Raw genomic sequence first — 19,121 nt, forward strand, 5'->3', positions numbered from 1 at the left:
AAGATATTACTTCTCCCATGATTCACAGCAGAACAAGTTAGATGAAGAGGGTTTAGCTAGGAAAGCAAGGAACTGTGCCAGGTGGTGTCATGAATCTAGTCACATTCTAGACAAGGGGTTGGGACCACCAGGAATTGGCGACCTCCAGGGAGACTACCCAAGGAGCTATCAGGGTGGTCTGGCATGTGTAGGGCAGAGCAATGAAGAATTTACGAGGACACGACTTAGAGGTCAATTGTGCCAGTCAGTCAGCCTCCACAAAAGAAGGTTTTTTTCCTATTCTTTTGGCACTTGATACAGAAGTAACATGACCTAATCATAGATGTTGAGGCTAAATTCCCACACTGAGGTTTCAGGGCTGGCTTCCAGTCTCAGGCAAAGACTAGTATGCTAGGGATAATTAATTCACTGGAAATAAGAAGGAGGACTAAGGTACAGCTCTCAGGTGCAGCAGCATTGTTGCCAACCAATCTGATAGCACTGTTGACAGAGGAAATCCTCCTTTAGAAATGCAGGTGTTAGCACTGGGCTGATAGTGTTCTTCTAAAGCTGGGTTTTTAAAAATTGTTGTTTTGTTTTTAATCTTACTTCCTGTTTAAATTTACCTTGGAACTAAAGCAAATTTATCTTGGGAAATTGAAGGAAGTTAGGCACTGAAATGGAGAAAATGAGAAAGGACTAGGAGCATTTGAATATTGGAGGCCATGATTAGGATCTTTGTTCTTAACAGAGATGGTGCCTCCTTGTAAGAGTAAGTTCCCCTCATTGTATACATTTGCTTTGCAACAAACTGGATTACTTTGTCCTTTTTAAAGGGCTTTCTATTTATTTTGTTTAAAATCCAAATCTATACGGTTCTCTTCAGTCACGTTTTCTCTAGGATATAATTTAGAGGTAGCTGAAGAGACAAGGATAGGTTTTTGTCAATTGGTAGTTTTTATTATTAAATTAAAATAATTGAATATTAGCCACTGGAATTTAAATTTTTCTATGTATTTTCACTTTTAATGTAGGCAATAATATGTGACATATAATTCTTTCTGGATAAATGCAGGGTTTTGTTGATTTTAAAATAATCTTTAGGGCTGGGGTTATAGCTAGTGGTAAAGCGCTTGCCTGGCATATGGGAGGCACTGGATTCGATTCTCAGCACCACATATAAATAAATAAAATAAAGGTCCATCAACAACTAAAAAAAAAAAATATTTAAAAAAAAATAATCTCTAGGCTGGGGATGTGGCTCAAGTGGTAGCATGCTCGCCTGGCATGCGGGGAGTGCTGGGTTTGATCCTCAGCACCACATAAAAATAAAATAAAGATGTTGTATCCACTGAAAACTAAAAAAAATAAATATTAAAAATCTCTCTCTCTCTCTCTCTCTCTCTCTCTCTCTCTCTCTCAAAAAAAAAATAACCTTTAATTTTAGCTAAAGAATAATATTGTTTGTTCTTACTCTGAATAGTTGGGAGATACTGTTATGTTTGGGTAAAGAGAACTTGAATAGGGTGAATATTTTAGCTTACCTACTCTCTGGTCCATAGTTGCTTATAGTACCTCACATTCTTTGCAAGTCATTTACAGAGATGATTAGAATCCATCAAAATGTCCCTTAGTTAATAACTGGTTCAATTATGGGATATCTGAACAACTTGATGCTATCAAACTGTAGAGCTATTTTTTTAAAAACACTTTATGAATTAAATTTATATGTGGTAATGTGAAATTCAGAAGTTAAAATAGAAAGGTACAAAACGGAACATATGATACATTAATGTTTTGTAGAGGAAACACATTTGCAGGTATGAGCTTACTGAGGTGTAGAAGCTCTCTGGGATGGTGTACTAGGGACAGTTCTGTGGGAACTGTGGACGGGAGCAGAGTGGATGGCAGGGAGACTGTTAACTGAATAGCCTCTTCTTGTCTTTCTACATTTTATACCATGTACTTGTATAGCACATTTGAAAAATACATATAAAGTAAAATGAAAGAAAAGGGAGAGAGAGAGGGAAACAACAAAAATCAAATCTTCCTTATTATTTTCAAGTTAAAACAAAGGAACCCAGGTTCATATGGTTTAGACCTAATGCTTTTAAAAAGCAGTTCGATTGAAAATAAGATGTCAGTGGTTTTTATTAATAGGTAATTCTTTTATGTCATAATTTTTTTTCTGTCCAAGCTAAGACAGCTCATCGGGGGAAATGTAAACAGTATCATTCCTTTGCATTCATTATGAGAAAAAAATGCAAAATTAAAGAAAAATCACAAAACAAAAAAACTACCTTTCCTCTTTGCTTCTATAAATTTAAGCATTTAGAAAAAAATATTTGTGTACTCTGTGCCTCTTTTTTGGCCTTAAAGCTTTTCTGTTTGTATACTGTGGGTGAAGTTCTATTTTTCAACCACTTCACTCTGGATACATTTGGATTTTCTTTTAAGGTCCTCTTTATGAGACTTCAGCAAGAAAAAGAACAGATTGGAATTTAGATTATTTTTACTGATAATCCAATAACTATAAGTACAGTGTAATTCTCTGATAAACAGACCTGTCATGAGAATTTCCCAGCATAACCCAAACCCTGCCAAGGTTTATATATAAAATAGGCTGATAGAAACTAATCAGATGGATTTTATCTGTTTCTTATGAAAACTTTTATAAGAAAATGCCAATTTTTAAAAGAAGCAAGTACTAAATTCAGTGTAGGTGACATCGAAAGCCTCCTTATACCAAAATTAAGCACAATAGTCTTTTCCCTTGTCTAATTTAAACATTACTACAGCAGACAGGGCTTGTGAAGTACCTCTTGGCTCATGGCTCTGATTTGCATACATCTACAGAAAAAGTTTGCCAAGGGGCTGATTCCACAAGCATATGAAGTAAATGTGGAGACCAGAAGAAATGTCAACTCCTTCACATGTGGAATGTCAGAGCTCCTGGACACATTTATGTGATGTGGGAAAAGATAAGAATTACCTTGGGAAGAACTAGTTCCTATGGATGGAGCAGTAATGACATGTTTGTCACCCTTCATTAGCAGATTGGTAAAGGCATATCCAGATAGAACTCTGATAAGTGAGATAAGTTAAGATAAACAAAGAAAACATTTACTAAAATTTTTAAAATCTGTCAGAAAATTATGAAAAGGCTCTTTTGTGATGGTCTTAGATTTGGTAGATGAAAGTGCATAATTTTGTTGTAATGGGAATTCAGATATAACATGGAAAGAAATAGGTAGCACACTTTTATTTCAAGGCCCTTCAGCCAGTTCAGAACTCCTCCCTTTACTCCATGGGAGTCTTGGGCTTATTTTCACTGTTCCTACAGTCTAGTTTTTGTTTTGTGGGGGTTTTTTTGTTTTGTTTTGTTTTGTCATTTTTGGACTAACCCATTCTGGGATTATTCATTGTTCTCTATTTTAACCAAAGAAAGATAAGCAAGGATTTCTAGAAGAAATTTGTGTTTATTGGAGTATTTCCAGAGTGCTTCTTTTACTATTTTTAACATCAAAAGAAATGGAGCAGGGGGCAGAAATCTTAAAAAGCAGTGTGGTATATTATTAAGTATGCTTACAAGTTCGAGGTTTCTACCTTCTGTGTATAAATCATCTTAATTTCTTTTAAAGTAATCAGAATTACTTCTCACCTCCCTCTTTTCCTCTCTCTCCCTCTTTCCTTTTCCTTACTAATTTTATTTTATTTAAATTTCCTTCTTATGGAAAATCTAGATTATACAGAAAATTATTTTTAAAGCTTAATAATATTAACAGTAAAACTCCAGTACCAAGAAAGAACCATTATTATTGGCTTTTTTCCTTCAACCTGTGGATTAAGCTAAGATTCTTTGAGTTCTTCATTCTGTTAGTATGCATCTCCCTCTCTGCTTACCTAAGAGAGCATGCCACAGTTTCGGATATAGCCTTCCAGTCAGAATTCACTGGTTATGCCCCTCCCATCACCCTCTAACACTCTAAACCTTTGCCAAAGCCAGGCCTTGGACTGAGAGGACCCATTGCCTTATCCAGTCTCTTTCTGCCTCCAGCTTGAGCAGCATGGCTGTTTTCAACTGTTTGAGTCTAGCTGCAGAATAAAATATTAATTAGGTAGATTCCAAAGCTCTTACTATGTTTGCAGTCCCTGCTTGCTTTAGGAAAAGTAACAAAACTAAGACTTTGAAACCCTCCAGCTCCCTAATTCCTTTTTTTAAAAAAAATAATTAATTAATTTTTTTAGTTGTAAATGTACACAATATATTTATTTATTTTTATGTGGTGCTGGGGATCGAACCCAGCGCCTCACACATGTAAGGCAGGCGCTCTACCACTGAGCCACAGCCCCAGCCCTCCCTATTTCTTTGTATGTTTAAACTTTGTTAACTTTGAATTAGACCTAACCAAATCTCCAGGTTATTTTGACAGAAAAAGGGTTCCCTTTTTCCTGAGCTGTTAAAAAGGATTTCAGTTTTGTTTCAGAGTAGATAGGCCAAGAATGTGGGTAAGCCAGTGGTCAGCAAAATTCCTGAAAAGGGCCAGATTATAGACATTTTAGGCTTTAGGGCCCTGTGATCTCTGTGACAGCTGCACAGATCTGCTGTTACAATGCAAAAACAGCCATAGACAATGTTTAAATGAGCAAGCTTGACCATATTTGAGTAAAACTTTATTTAAAAAACAGGTAGTGGGCCCTAGTTTGCCAGCTCTTTAAGCCATGACTCTCTAAAGCATTGTATGATGACACACTGATCACTTGAGAAAAAAAGTATTTACATCACATATGATAAGCAGTATATGTACTAAGGGCTGCCACACAAAACTATAAAAATATTCAAATGATATTCAAATCTATTGGCCACAACAGAAAAGAATGACAGATTTGACTGCATAAAAATTAAAATCACAAAGTATACAGTAAGTAAAGATAAAAGACAAATAACAAACTAGAGAAAATAATTGTCATCTATATAACTACCAACTTACGTGGTTTTTGCATACCAATAAGATGAATTATCCAAAAGAAAAAGAGACACAAGATATGTACTAGTCAGAAAACAGGAAAAGATGCTCACTCTTATAAGTAGTGAAATCTGTGTCTTAAAGAGACTTTGTTTGGCTGTCAAATGTAGACATTTGAATAAATAATATGCATAATATTCAGTGTGTTGGGGGAATGTAGGGAAATACACAACTGGATATGGTTGTGATGATTTGTATTATCTATTATTATACACAGAGTACCTGTGATTTATCAGCTTAACAAAACAAATATTTGTTTTCTCAGTTTCTGTAGATCGGGAAACCAGGAGTAGCCGAACTGGGTGGTTTAGGCACAGGATTCTCAAAAGGTTGCAGGCAAGCTGTCAACCGTGGCTACAGTCATTGGGAATGGATGATCCACTTTCAAGGAGGCTCACATGGATATTCTAGCCCCCAGTTTCTTAGTGCCCATTAGGCAGAGACTGTAGTTCTCCCGGGGGCTTACCATCCAGCATTTATTTATTTTTTTAGTTGTAAATGGACACAATATATTTATTTATTTATTTTTATGTGGTGCTATGAATACCTGGCAGCTTGTTTTCCTTGAGTGAATAAAGAGATCAGCCAAGACATATCATACACAGTGCTTTCTAGAATCCTTGAGGTAACATACCATTTTAAACATGCTGTTGGTCACAGAGTACTCATGGTACAGTATGAGAAGGCCCTAAAAAGGATGAGTAGTAGGAGGCAAGAGTCCTCAAGGACTTGGAGGTTGCTGCCACAGGAGATCTGGGACTTTGTTTCTCTGTCAGCTGGTTATAGAGTTTTCCATATGATTCCTGCTGAGTCTAGAGTGGGAAGATATCTTTTTTCCCTCTAGCATCTGGGTGGAGTGGCAGGAGTACCTGGGGATTGACTGGGCATTTTTCACCTCATTGTGGTCTCTCCACAACTAGTGTGGATTTTTTTACATCAGAGTCTCAGGCTGGTCATACTTCTTGAAGGGTAATGATGCCAGATTCCAGAAGACCCAAGCAGAGGCTACACAAATTTCTATGACCATATTCTTCATCAACATTATATTTATAGTACTAGCCCAGATTTAAGAGCATGATTGCAAGGTGATGTGACCTATTATAAAGACCCATCTTTGGAACTATCCCAGGAAGTTATGATTGTAAGAAATGATGCTGGCTTATTCTAAAGTGGTAGCAGTGCAAATAATAAAAAAATTGGTCTGACACTGGAAAAATTTTGAAATAAAACTGATAGAATTTACCTGGGAATTGAATATGTAGTATGTGGGGGAAATATAAGTTGAATGAATCTAAGATTTTTGAGTTGAGCAATTTGAAGAATGCAGGTCTACTTACTGATATGAGAAAAACTGTAGGACAGGAAATTTGAAAAGGCAAATCCAGATTGACTAAAATCCTAAGCATCTGTGTAAGAAGATACATATGAAGGTGTAGCCATTAGGAAAGAGGTTGAGCTGGGCACAGAGATGCAAACCTACTTGGGAAGCTGAGACAGGATGGCTTGATCCAAGAAGTTTACAACAAACCAGTCTACAGTAAATCTCTGTGTACTGAAATAGGAATGCTATTCGTGGTTATTACTTGGAAGGTGTGATAAGTGAAGTGTAATTCCTCTTATGAAGAAATATATATATTAATAATTAATGTTTTAATATATTTATCAATATTTACATAAAACCCACAAGTTCTAATCTGTCATTGAAGGGCTCTATTAAGAATTTGGATTAAACCATAGGCCAAGGGAATTTTTTGAAGGCCTTCCATCAGAGGAGTGATATCATAATTATGCTTTGGGAAGATGAATTTTTAACAGTGTGAGAAGTGAAAGAAGAGTTGGGGAAGCCAAGGATTGTACTCTGTGGAAGCATACCAAGCTCTATTCACAGTCTGTGAACTAAATCCATGGAGGTCAGAGAATGTGGCTTTCCTTGTTTTATTCTAGCTTCAAGCCTAGAGCAGTGGTGAATGAGTGAATAAGTGCATCATCATCATCATTTCAAGCTATTCAGAAAGGTCTTGTCTAAATTAACAGACTATCTCAATTGTAGATTTTTATCAAAATTCTATTACATTACGTGGTAACAGAATAAAGTATTAATAGGTGGTAAATCTACTGATTTAATTAGTAGACTAGATGTCTACTCTATTTCCTTTGCTGCTGTATTTGACTTTAAAAAAAAAAGAAAGAAAGAGAGAGAGTTTATGACAGGATTATTTCATCTTTTACCTGAATATATTGTATAAGTGATCCTAAGCCTTTTAAATGGCAATGATAATTTCTAACCATCTAGAGTATATGAATCAAAAAGATAACAAGTACCAAGCAGGAATTTCAAGAGAGGTTTTTCAGAGAAGTACTGTTCTATAAGGAATTAGATTTCATGCTTTGTTTTTAAAAAATGCCATCAAATAGGCAAATGACTTAGTGGGATTGGGGGATGACACTTTAAAATAACTAGAGATGGACTTTTTATTGTTTAGTGCAAAAATGCAATATTGAAATTTTTTTTTAAAATATGTTTTAGTTGTAGATGGACACAATAACTTTATTTATCTTTATGTAGTGCTGAGGATTGAACCCAGTGCCTTGCACATGCTAGATGAGTGCTCTACCGCTGAACCACAATCCTAGCCCCAATATTGGAATTTTTAAGGAAGAGCTTTTTTCTTCTTCAGATTTTTGTTTTGGTCAAGTTTTTAAACAAAAATCAATTTTTTTAAATTACATATATTAATTGCATTGGCCTACAAGTTTCCATGGAGGACCAAACTTTATTACACATGAAGTTCATTGTTTTTACTTTCATGACATATTGGTCATATTGGTTATAATAAGTTGCAAGATATTTGCTGAAAATGTCTTGTTTATTTCAGGGGCTACACTGAGTATGAGACCAGCCCCCATTCCAATAGAGGACCCGGAATGGAGACAAACTCCTCCCCCCGTCTCTGCCACATCTGGGACTTTCCGACTCCGACGAGGGAGTCGATTTACCTGGAGGAAGGAGTGCCTGGCTGTCATGGAAAGGTATGTGTCTCCTTTTCCAATGAGAAGTTTCCAGAAATCAGGAAAGAAGTAAACTTTTGCATGGATTAGGACCGTTTTCATTTCCAGTAAGTAATTTGGGAGCTGAGTTCTATTTCAGAGAGTATTTTGGAGTATTATAAATGCTGGGTTATTAAAATAAGATGTTTGGGTTTTGGGGTTTTTTTTAGTTGTCAATGAACCTTTATTTTACTTATTTATTTATATGTGGTGCTGAGAATCAAACCCAGTGCCTCATACCTGCCAGTCAAACATTCTACCACTGAGCCCCAACCTCAGCCCTAAACTAAGAGATTGACAATTCATAAAGCTAGAGTTAGCATCTATCAGTTTATTTTATATATAATTTAATAGTGCCCTCAGTAATTTAAGATACTTTAGAAGAAATATTTTTGAGTTTAGATATTTGTATGATATTTTGGAAAAACTATTCAAGTCATTTTTATCAAAAATGTTGAATAATTATATAGGAGTCAATTAAGATTTAACTTTCTTCAATGAAGAGGAAGATCTAAGTGAGCTTAGTTCCACAGGTTAGAAAATACTTGTTTAATAATTTATCCTTTTACTTTAGCACCCAGCACCTAAGTTCTTTTTTGACCTTCATTTTCCTGCATGAAATGTTTGTTATATTTAGCATAGATCTTATGGCATAATTATCCTTTTAGTCACCTACTTATAAGTGATGTCTATAGAATTTTGTTTTTATGGAGAAGTTTATACATAGTAGGGTCATAATTTCCCAGCTGTACATTTTACCCATATATAATCTGACCAGTAGAGTGATATACTAGACAGAGCACTTGACTCAAGAGTTAGAAAACTTGAAACTTCTGATTAACTGTGGGTCACAAATTCTGAACTGTGACTTGCTCATCCTCAAAATGAAATTTTTTAGTAACCAATAAATTATGTAAGACTTTTGCCATCTTTCTTCTTGCTTACTTTATGAGTATTTCCCAGACTATAAAACTTAAAATGCTGAAATTCAGACCATATTTTTGTTTCTGTGATATAGATGAAATTAATAGATTTGCTAAGAAGAGGGCTGGATCAGTATCCAAAATGAAACTATAGATTATTCATTGGTGTTAATATTTCTTTCTTTGCTCTATTATAGATAAGAGTATAAGCCATTGATTAAATAATGAATCCTTATACACTTGAGTGGTTAAAGTGAAAGATGGAGGCTTAATTTTTCTGGAGACCTGACATTTTACATTTTATGCCATTTTCTCATCTGGAAATTTTGATTTTTTTTTCAAAATTTCTTGGAACTTACCATAGCAGATGGGAATTAAAATTATATCTAACTTAAATTATTTGTAATATTGTGTATTTTTCTCTGGGTAACACAATAAGATGTGATATCAGTCTCTAACTGGTGTAAGTTCTACTTTCATGAAGATACTACCATATGCTTTTATCACATGATGTCAGTATGAGAAATAATTTTAAAAGTTGATAACTTTAAAAATGATAGAGAATTGAACCTCAAAGACTTTTGAGTTCCTTAATTTTTTTCCCCAAAGCACAACTAGTTAGATTTACACTGATTAAATTTCAATTAAAAATATACTGAACACTTATTCTGTGCAAGCCTTTCATTTAGTTTTGATTTACACTTTTTAACTTGAGTTTTAATTAATAATTGTTTTTAACCCAAGAGTTGGTCATCTTTGGTTTGATTTTATCTGATTGGCACAACTAGAGAAAGAAGATATTGTTCATAATAGTGGCAAAAATGCAGGAGGCCTTTCAAGTCACTTTGTATCAATAGTACAGAAGGCTCACAATATGATTTTTATTCTTTAAAAATGGAACTTTTCCTAAAATGGAATATAAATTTCCCTAGTCTTATAGTGACACATATTTTTTGCCTAGACTAAATAGGTAGATATGCACAAACTATAAAACCAGCAAATAAGCCTCACTTAAATATGTTAGTATAAGAGTAAAGCAAAAAAAATGATTCTATTCCTCACACCATACACCAAGATAAATTTCAAATGAATTTGAGAAAAAGTTAAAAAAATATATAAAAAGAATTAAACATGGGTGATTCCTCCATATCCTGGGAATGGGAATATTGTTTTCTATCACTTAGAATCCAAAAGCAATAATAGAAATGTTTAATATCTATATACTAAAAGAAAAACTTTGGGGGCAAAAATTGAGCAACACTTAAAAGACAAGTTGGAAAAAGCTTTTGCAGCTTTTATCATCTTAGTATGAAAAGAAGAATTAGTTATTAATCTTCGAGAGAGAAGATTAATAACTCTATGGAAAAATGGACTAAAGTTATCAGGAGAAAAATGACAAATATATGCAAATGGCTAAAACCTAGGAACCAGATACTTTACTTATAATAAGAGAAATTCATCGAGATGCCATTCCTCACCTGTCACATTGGCAAAAATCCAAAAGTTTGGTATTCTTTTCTGTTGATTGGCCTGTAGAGAATGGCTTTCTCTTACATTGCACGTAGAAATACAAAATGGAACAACCTTGCATGGGGGAGAATTTGGCATTATCAAGGAAATTTACCTATGGATTTGCACTTTCGCTCTATTGCTAGAAAATCATCTCAAAAATACATTGACAAAAATATGAAAAGGCAACAACACTGTAATAATATGAAAATACTGAAGACAACCTATATGTCTCTTGGTAGTGGGATGGACAAATAAATAACAGTACATCCATATGTTGCATGTCAAAGCTCATAGTAAAATGCTAGGCAGAGACAAAGACAAAGGAATGAAGACAGTATTTATACAGGGATCTCTAGGATGTAGTTTTATTTTTATTAAAAAGGCAGATTTAGGGCTGGGGTTGTGGCTGAGTGGTAGAGTGCTTGCCTAGCATACATGAGGCTCTGGGTTCAATCCTCAGCACCACATAAAAATAAAATAAAGATATTGTGTCTACCTAAAAAACTAAAAAATAATTTTAAAAAAAAGCAGATTTAGCTGCATAGCATAGGCTTTCATTTATGTACTTGCTTATACCTGTTTTTAATGGAGGAATATACCATGAAGCAAAATTATTACCAAAAGAAAAGAGAAAAACAGATGGGAGTAGATAGAAGTAGAAACTAGAAATCACTGAAAATATCTTGTTTTGACCTTGTAACTGTGTAAGTATTTTACATAATTAAAAATCAAAATTAAATTGAAATGGGGGAGGAAATCCTTAAGAAAATAACTAAAATGAAAGAAAGATGGTTGACTAAACAATCAGGTATTATTTTAAATCACTTTACAACATAGTAATTTCATTACACTTCCTAAGTGGGTTATAGCTTGAGAGTAAAAACAACTACAAAAAAATCTTACAGGGACTAATTTTGGTAAAGTTAAGTATTGTTATCCAAATACTATTTTTATAATTAGAACGGTATAGTTACAGATGTAGATGTAAATAAAACAATCAAATTAATATTATTAGGAACCAAAATTTTCAGTGTAAGAGAAACAACATAGAAATACAAAATAAAAATAATTAAATTTTTTTAAAAATTAATACTTTATGTGTATATGTGTGTATAGAAAGAAGTTTATTGCAAATGTACTTTAAAAAAAAAAAAAAAAAAGCCTTACTGAGATACAATTTACTCTTTTTTTCCCCCTTGCAGTGCTGGGATTAGACTAAGGGCCTCACACATGCTTAGGCATGTGCTGTACCACTGATCTATATCCTCAGCCCTACAGTTAAGCTATTTAACATATTAATTTCAGTGGTTTTTAGTACACTTACAGAGTTATGCAACCATTACTTATAGAATATTTTTATCAATCCCAAATAAACTTTGGATCTAGGATAAACTTTCCTTTTCTCCCACACCCTCCTACCCTTGCATAACATTAATCTTTCTATATAGATTTGCCTATTCTGGACATTGCAGTTTTTATGAATGAATGATATTCTGTGGTTTTTTGATGACTCATTTCTGTCAGTTAGAAATATTGGTACTAGGTGGGCTGGTGTTGTGGCTCAGTGGTAGCGTGCTCGCCTAGCATGCATGAGACACTGGGTTCGATCTTCAGCACCACATAAAAATAAAGACAATAAAGTCCATCAACAACTAAAAAAAATATTTAAAAAAAAAAAGAAAGAAAAGAAACATTGGTACTAGGAATTGAACCCAGTGGTGCTTTACCACTGAGTTACATCCCCAGTTTTCTTATTTTTTTAGTTTTGAGATAGAGTCCATAAGTTGCTGAGGTTGGGCTTGAACTTGGTGATCCTCCTGTCTTAGCCTCTCAATTGCTGGGATTACAGGCATATGTCATCATACCCAGCAACATAGTATTTTCAAGATCTGTTCATTTTATACCATGTTTTCTATTGCATTTCCTTTTATTGCTAAATAATATTCAATATGGGTAATATTTTATTTGCCCATTCATCAATTGATGAGCACTTGGGTGTTTTTTTTCGACTTTTTGTCTATTAGGAATATTGTTGCTACTTAGAATTTGTGTACTATTAGAATTGCTGAGTCATATACTCTGCATTTAGCTTTCTGAGGGCTGCCAAATTTTTTAAAGAGTTTATATTTATACCATTTTACATTCTACCCAGCTCTGAATGAAGGTTACCACTTCTCACTAACAACTGTTATTATCTGTCTTTTGTGGTATAGCTTTCTTTGAGTGGGGTTGAAGTATGGTATATTATTGCAATTTTAATTGTGTTTCCTTGATAAATGATATTAAGCATCTTTTCATGTGATTATTGGCCATTTATGCATTATATCTTCTTTTAAGAAATGTCTGTTCAGATTCTTTGCCTTTTGTTTCTAAATGGGATTGTCTTATATTGAATGGTTCTTTATATGTCCTAGGTATAAGTACCTTAACCAGTAAGTGATTTGCAAATATTTTCTCCTTCTATGGGTTTTTTTTAATACATTGTTGATAGTGTTCTTTGATATCCCCAAGTTTTTAATTCTGATGAAGTGCAGTTTATTTTTTCTTTCATTGCTTGTGTTTTTAGCATTATATATAAGAAGGCCTTGCCTAAACCAAGGTCATCGAGATGCAGTCTTATTTTCTTCTAACAGTTTTAGGTCTTTGATCCTTTTTGAGTTAATATTTGTATGTGATGTAAGGATGGGGATCCAACCATATTCCTTTTGTATGTGGATATCCCAGCAGTCTTGAAAAATCCATTTTCCCATTGATCAGTCTTGGTACTTTTATCAAAAATCACTTGTTTGTTGACTGGAGTATAGCTCAGTAGTAGAGTGCTTATCTAACATACAAAAGGCCCTAGGTTTGATTCTCAACAACACACACACACATACACACACACACACCAATCAACTGGAAATATGAAGGTATACTTCCTTTAATTCTATTCCATTGTCTAGACACACATACCACATTGTCAAGATTAGTGTAGCATTGCAGTAAAATTAGAAATTGGGAAATAGGAGTTCTCTACTTGTCTCTTCTTTTTGAGCTTGTTTTAGGTGTTTTGAGTCCCTTGTATTTCCCTGTGAATTTTAAGATCAGCTTGTCAACTTCTGCAAAAAGCAACCAAAAAAGCCATCCAGATAGTATTCGAACAAATACCATAAGCACAGAGCCAAGGTGAAATGTATGTGAATTATGTTAGTCTTAGTATTTGCCTTCATAAATCTTAAGGCAGTAATAGCTTACATTCAAACAATATTTAGCTTGTATATTCTTACTGATATTATTGGTAGTTATATGTGATTGATCTTATTTAATTTTTATGGTTCTGCATTATAGGTATTTTATACCTAAGAGCTCAGAGAAAGAAAGTGACTATCCATATGCAAGTGAATTAGAGGAGGGGATTGATGGTGGCCACATTAAGAGGCAATCAGAGTAACCTGTACCTGAGGGCTCAACTGTAGTGTGAAAGCAAAGGGATGGGATGTGGATAGAAGGTAGTATTTATCAGAAAAGATTTTGAAGAGAAAAACAACCTAACTGCAAAGTGAACACAGGAATGACAGAGCAGGGAGTGTAAAGGAGAGCTGAGCTTGTGATGGTCAGAGAGCATTAATCTGGGAACCAGATTCTGAACCATTAGAAAGCAGTGTGGCCTTGAGCTAACATGCAACATCTCTGGACTCCCAACTGCTACACTTACTGAAAGAAGAGTCAAATATGATGGTAAAGTGAAAAGAGGATAGACTTCAGAGCCAGACAAACTTTGTCCTGGCAACCTTACGTCAATCTTTGGAATTTTGGGTTTCTAAAAAGTAGAAGTGGTTATTTATGAGAAGAGTTAAGAAAATTATTTGAAATAACATGTGTGGAGCACATTGTAGAATGCCTTCCACACAGCCAGCATTGAACCAGTGTTCTTGTTCAATCTAAGTCTCTCTAGCTTAGAGCTTTGCCTGTGAAGTTACCTCAAGATTTTAGTGGTACTAGAAATGGAGATTTGGGAATTATCAACAAAGTAGTTATAGTTAAAGCCACAGGTTAAAGGGATTCTGGGTTAAACCTCTTGAATTCCATAGTTTCTATATTTTTGCAGCTAAATGTGACTGGAGAAAAACTTAAAACCTTAAAACCTAGCTGACTTCTCTCATTTTAAATTCATGACCATGAACCTCAAGTAGATCTTTAATTCTGCCAGGCAATCATACTATGCCTTTCTGGCTCATTCTTTCCCTCTTTTCTTAAATGATTATTTCACACTTTGTTCTCTCTACTAACTCCCCATCCTCATTTTCTCACGATGACCTTGCTTCCAGTTGATTAAACACTCAGAGGAGAATGTCCACAAATACCTACTTGCTAGCTTGTGCGGATTCACACTGTTTCTTTGTCTTGCCATATCCAAAGTACCTCAACAATATGTATTCTCCCTAGCATATGCGTCGGCTTATGTTAAATATGCATCATTCAAATATATGTATACGAATATATTTTTTTCTTTTTCCTCTTCTCTGATCATTTTGTATCATTTATTCCACATGTTTGACTTCTAAAATATTCAGTTCCAGCCAGGCTCAGTGGCATACACCTATAATTCCTGCTACCTAGGAGGCTGAGGCAGGGGGATAGCAAGTTCAGGGCCGTCTCAGCAACTTAAAGAGACCCTGTCTCAAAATAAAAATAAAAACAACTGAGTATAGCACCCCTGGGAACAATCCTTAATATACCTCTCAAAAAATTTGGTTCCAGAAGCATTTATTATCACAAAGGACCATATTGTATGATTCTGTTTATAGAAAAAATCTACAATAGGTTGTCTAGGGCTGGGAAGGATAGGGGCCTGGGGCCAGAGGGCAGCTAAGGGGTATGTGGTTGTTGGTTGTTTTTTTTGTTTTTGTTTTTGTTTTGTGCAGGGGTAGGAGTGTGAAGAAAATTTCTAAAGTTGATTGTAGTGATACTTACACAACTTTAGGAATATACTAAAAGCTATTGAAATGTACACTTCAAATGGGTGAATTGTTTGATATGTGAATTATATCTCAGTAAAACTGCTTTTTTTTTTTTTTAAAAAAAGAAACATTTATTTAATGCACTATTAGGAGCTTCACATGTATTTACCCTTCACATGTAATCCTCACGACAGTCCTTATTTAAATGAGGCAGCCAAGACTCAAAGAAGTTGAATAACTTCCTAGGGCCACAAATCTAATAAATGGCTGAGCCTTGAGTGGATCTCTGGATGGTGCTTGCTAATCATGAATTTGAATTCTCCTTATTAACTGAGAGGAGTCTAATTTTCATTTGGGTGCCCACTGATTGTTTTCAACTCAGGAACTTGGCCTTTGTTAACTCTAATAGTGGGTATTGATAGCTGCTGGATCAACATAATATTTCGATCTTCTATTTAAAAGTGTATGGGAGTGCTGAGGTTGTAGCTCAGTGGCAGAGGACTAGCCTAGCATTTGTGAGATGCTGGGTTTGATCCTCAGCATCACATAAAAATAAATAAATAAAATAAAGATATTGTGTTCCAACTACAACTAAAAAATAAATATTTTTTTAAAAAGGGACCTGACTAAACTTTTATCATTGTGTGTGTGTGTGTGTGTGTGTGTGTGTGTACACTAGGGATTGAACCCAGGGGTGTTTTATCATTGAGCTAAGCTACATCCTAACCCTTGTTTTTTATTTTGAGACAGGGTCTTGCTAAGTTGTTTAGGGCTTTGCTAAGTTGCTGAGACTGGCCTTGAACTTCCACTCTTCCTTCCACAGCCTCCCAAATTGCTGGGATTACAGGTGTGCACCACAACCTGGCGGATCTGACTAGATTTTAATGGATAAAATAGAATAGAATAAGATTATCAACTAATATTTATTTATTTGATCATTTATTCATAAAGCATTTGTGGTATGTTAGCACTAAGCTAGGTTTACCTCAAGCAATTTACATTTTAGCAAGGGGGAAAAGGTTATATGTATTGTATGCTAGAAATACCTAAACTACAAATAATGTGAGACCCAAATGTGACTGCTTTTGCAAACCTGTCCCTTTGTTTATTCATTCAGTAAACTACCTCCTAACTTGAGGCACGGTGCTAGGGACCTGAGAATAGAAACAGTTTAGGATGAAAGGAATAAAGAAATGATGGGCCTCTGAATCTTGAAAAGGATTTTGTGTCAGAAGTTCTGAAGACTGGGTATAGGTGTCTTCAGGGAATAGGTGTAGCTCTAGAGTGTTAGGTCTGTGACTGGGACACAGAAAAAAGAGACCTGGCTGATGACCTATCCCTACTCTCATCTCATGGGAGGCAGAAAAAAGAAATCTCTGAATCTCCTTATAGATTGTTCAAGATGGAAAGAGAAGCAGCAACTTGGAAAAAAACTTTGATCAGACAGAGGAATAAATGTGAGAATACCTAGGAGTGACAGATAGAAGCAGTGGAATATAGTGGTTAAGATTACCTACTTCAGAGTCAGATTTGTGTGGAAAGCTTACTTATTGCTGTTATTTTTGATCAGTGACTGAATGATGACCCTGTATTTGGTTGTTTCCAGGAAGATGCAAATGAAGACAAATGAGTCTCTCTCTCTCTCTGTTTGTAATTAAAGCTATCATATTTTATATTTCTTATGGTACAGTGTACTGTAATGTATTTTTTGTTCTTAGATTCTTTTCATGTTCATCTTCAGTGAGCAATGTAAAATAATATAAAAATTAGTAAACCCAGATCCCTGAAATCATAAATGGAAAAGATTTTTTGTTATTTTTTGCCTTAACTTTCACAATCTGCAGAACAGCTTTTAAAAATTAATCCAAAATATTCTCCCCAGCAGGCAAAGATCAGCATTAGAAACTTTAACTTGAGAGTGAATGTCTCTTGCCCCCAAATTTAAGCATCTAAAAATAAGTTTTCAGAATAAGTCTGTCTCCATGAACAAAAATAGTATCACAACCTCAATACTATAACAAACCAAAATCAAATCATACCTCTAAATTTGGTGTCCCTGCCGTTAACCTGACATGTAAATAACCTGATTTAGAGATGTGTGCCTAAAACACAAATGCATTTTATACATGTGTGTTACACATCCTGGGAGAATTTGTATGAGAGAGAGAAATTGGCTTGTAAAGTGTATTTGTAAAATGTAGCTTGAGGTTTCTATAATTTAATCCTCTTGTTCTTTACTGCATTTTTGGAATTTTTCCCAGGATAGTTATTAGTACTTGGATTTTGGTTTCGTTCTCTTTCTTTACTCCTTTTTACTTTTAATTTTTTTTCAGTGAATGCTTAGACTGTGAAGGTTAAGACAACCAATAGTTCCAGAAACTGAATTCTATATTTAACTGCAGACTGGGTGTGGTTCAGACAACTGCAGTGCAAAGCTTGCCTAGTGTTTTGCCAGTCATCAAAATCTCAACCCGAGCACTGCTGCTTTTCCTAGTTCTCTGACTCTGAAATATGCTAAAGTATGAAGATACAGGGATATACTGCATATACTTCCCTATGCGAAAATAAAATAAGGATAAAAGAGACTCATAAGTTCAAGCTTGAAGGGCCTCTGGAATATCAGTTTTTTCTGTGTCCTTTTATAGCAATATCTAAATAATATTAACCTGCCCTGTTTTCATGATGCTGCTTCCCATTTTGTTACCTTTAATTACCATTGCAAATTTTTTTAAAATTTAGCCAAAGTCCTCTTGGTTTCTCTTATTTCTTAAGCCACATTTTCTTTTATTTATTATTTACATATATGTGCATACATAAATGTATTTACATGTGTTTTTTCTTCTTGTCACCGTTATTGCAAAGAATAAGAAAGAGACCCTTATGATCATGTAGTTCATTTTTTAGACCAAGAAACTATAATTCAAAGAGGTTGAGTAAAATGTAGATGAATTCATAGAAGATACGAGGTTAAGTTGCTTATTCAGAAACAATAGTCCTGTGAACCAACAAACATGATTTTTTATAAAGCCTATTTGTTGAACTCTCGACTCTTATTTCCTTAACTTTTACTAGGTAAACATTTACTGAGTGTCTACTATATGCCAGATTTTACACTGAGTTGGCATAACATGATGAATGAGGCAAAAGGTCATTGACCTCCTAATCCTTTCCCTCTTTTTTTTTAATGCATCTCTTATTCTTCTCAAGCCCCTGTAATCTTTCTTTTTTGAATCCTTTCTGTATCATTCATCCTCTTCCTTCCTTAATGTTGTTTAATTTGCCAGAAAAAATCTGCATGTCTTTTTCCTTTCCTCTTATACTCTGATTTTAAGCATACCCTCTGCCTGCTTGCTACCTGTGTTCTTGGTTACTTCTTAGTTAATCGTAATGCAAAACCAAAGTCTATTCTTTAATGTTTCTTATACTTACTGAATAAAGTATTATGCTCTTATTTCTTTAAAAAATGTACATATTTTTAAACAATTAGTAAATAAGTAATTTTGAGTTCCTAAAACTGTATCATTCTATGATTCTAAATAATCTCTTGTTTTGTGTGGGACCTTTGTTCTCTCAGACTCCATAGCTTTGGGTAAGAATATATTACCCACCCTACAGTTAAATTTTGGACAATAATTGGTGCTTAGCCTAACAACAGAAACAGGCTGACTTCAAAGAACAAAATCATCTCCATG

The 19,121-nt window shown here is 34.5% G+C and overlaps 1 protein-coding gene across 17 annotated transcripts in view; it reads left to right on the forward strand.

The window, feature by feature from the left end:
• HMBOX1 (homeobox containing 1) overlaps positions 1–19,121 on the forward strand; it is a 153,264-nt gene that overhangs the window by 109,796 nt on the left and 24,347 nt on the right. For all 17 annotated transcript variants that reach the window (XM_081269564.1, XM_081269563.1, XM_081269554.1 and 14 more), the window contains one exon: positions 7,883–8,036. In XM_081269564.1, the coding sequence (XP_081125690.1) occupies positions 7,883–8,036 (154 nt within the window). The remainder of the gene's footprint in view (positions 1–7,882; positions 8,037–19,121) is intronic.

Source organism: Spermophilus citellus (assembly GCF_964194105.1).
Source record: "Spermophilus citellus genome assembly, chromosome: 16".
Classification (NCBI taxonomy): domain Eukaryota; kingdom Metazoa; phylum Chordata; class Mammalia; order Rodentia; family Sciuridae; genus Spermophilus; species Spermophilus citellus.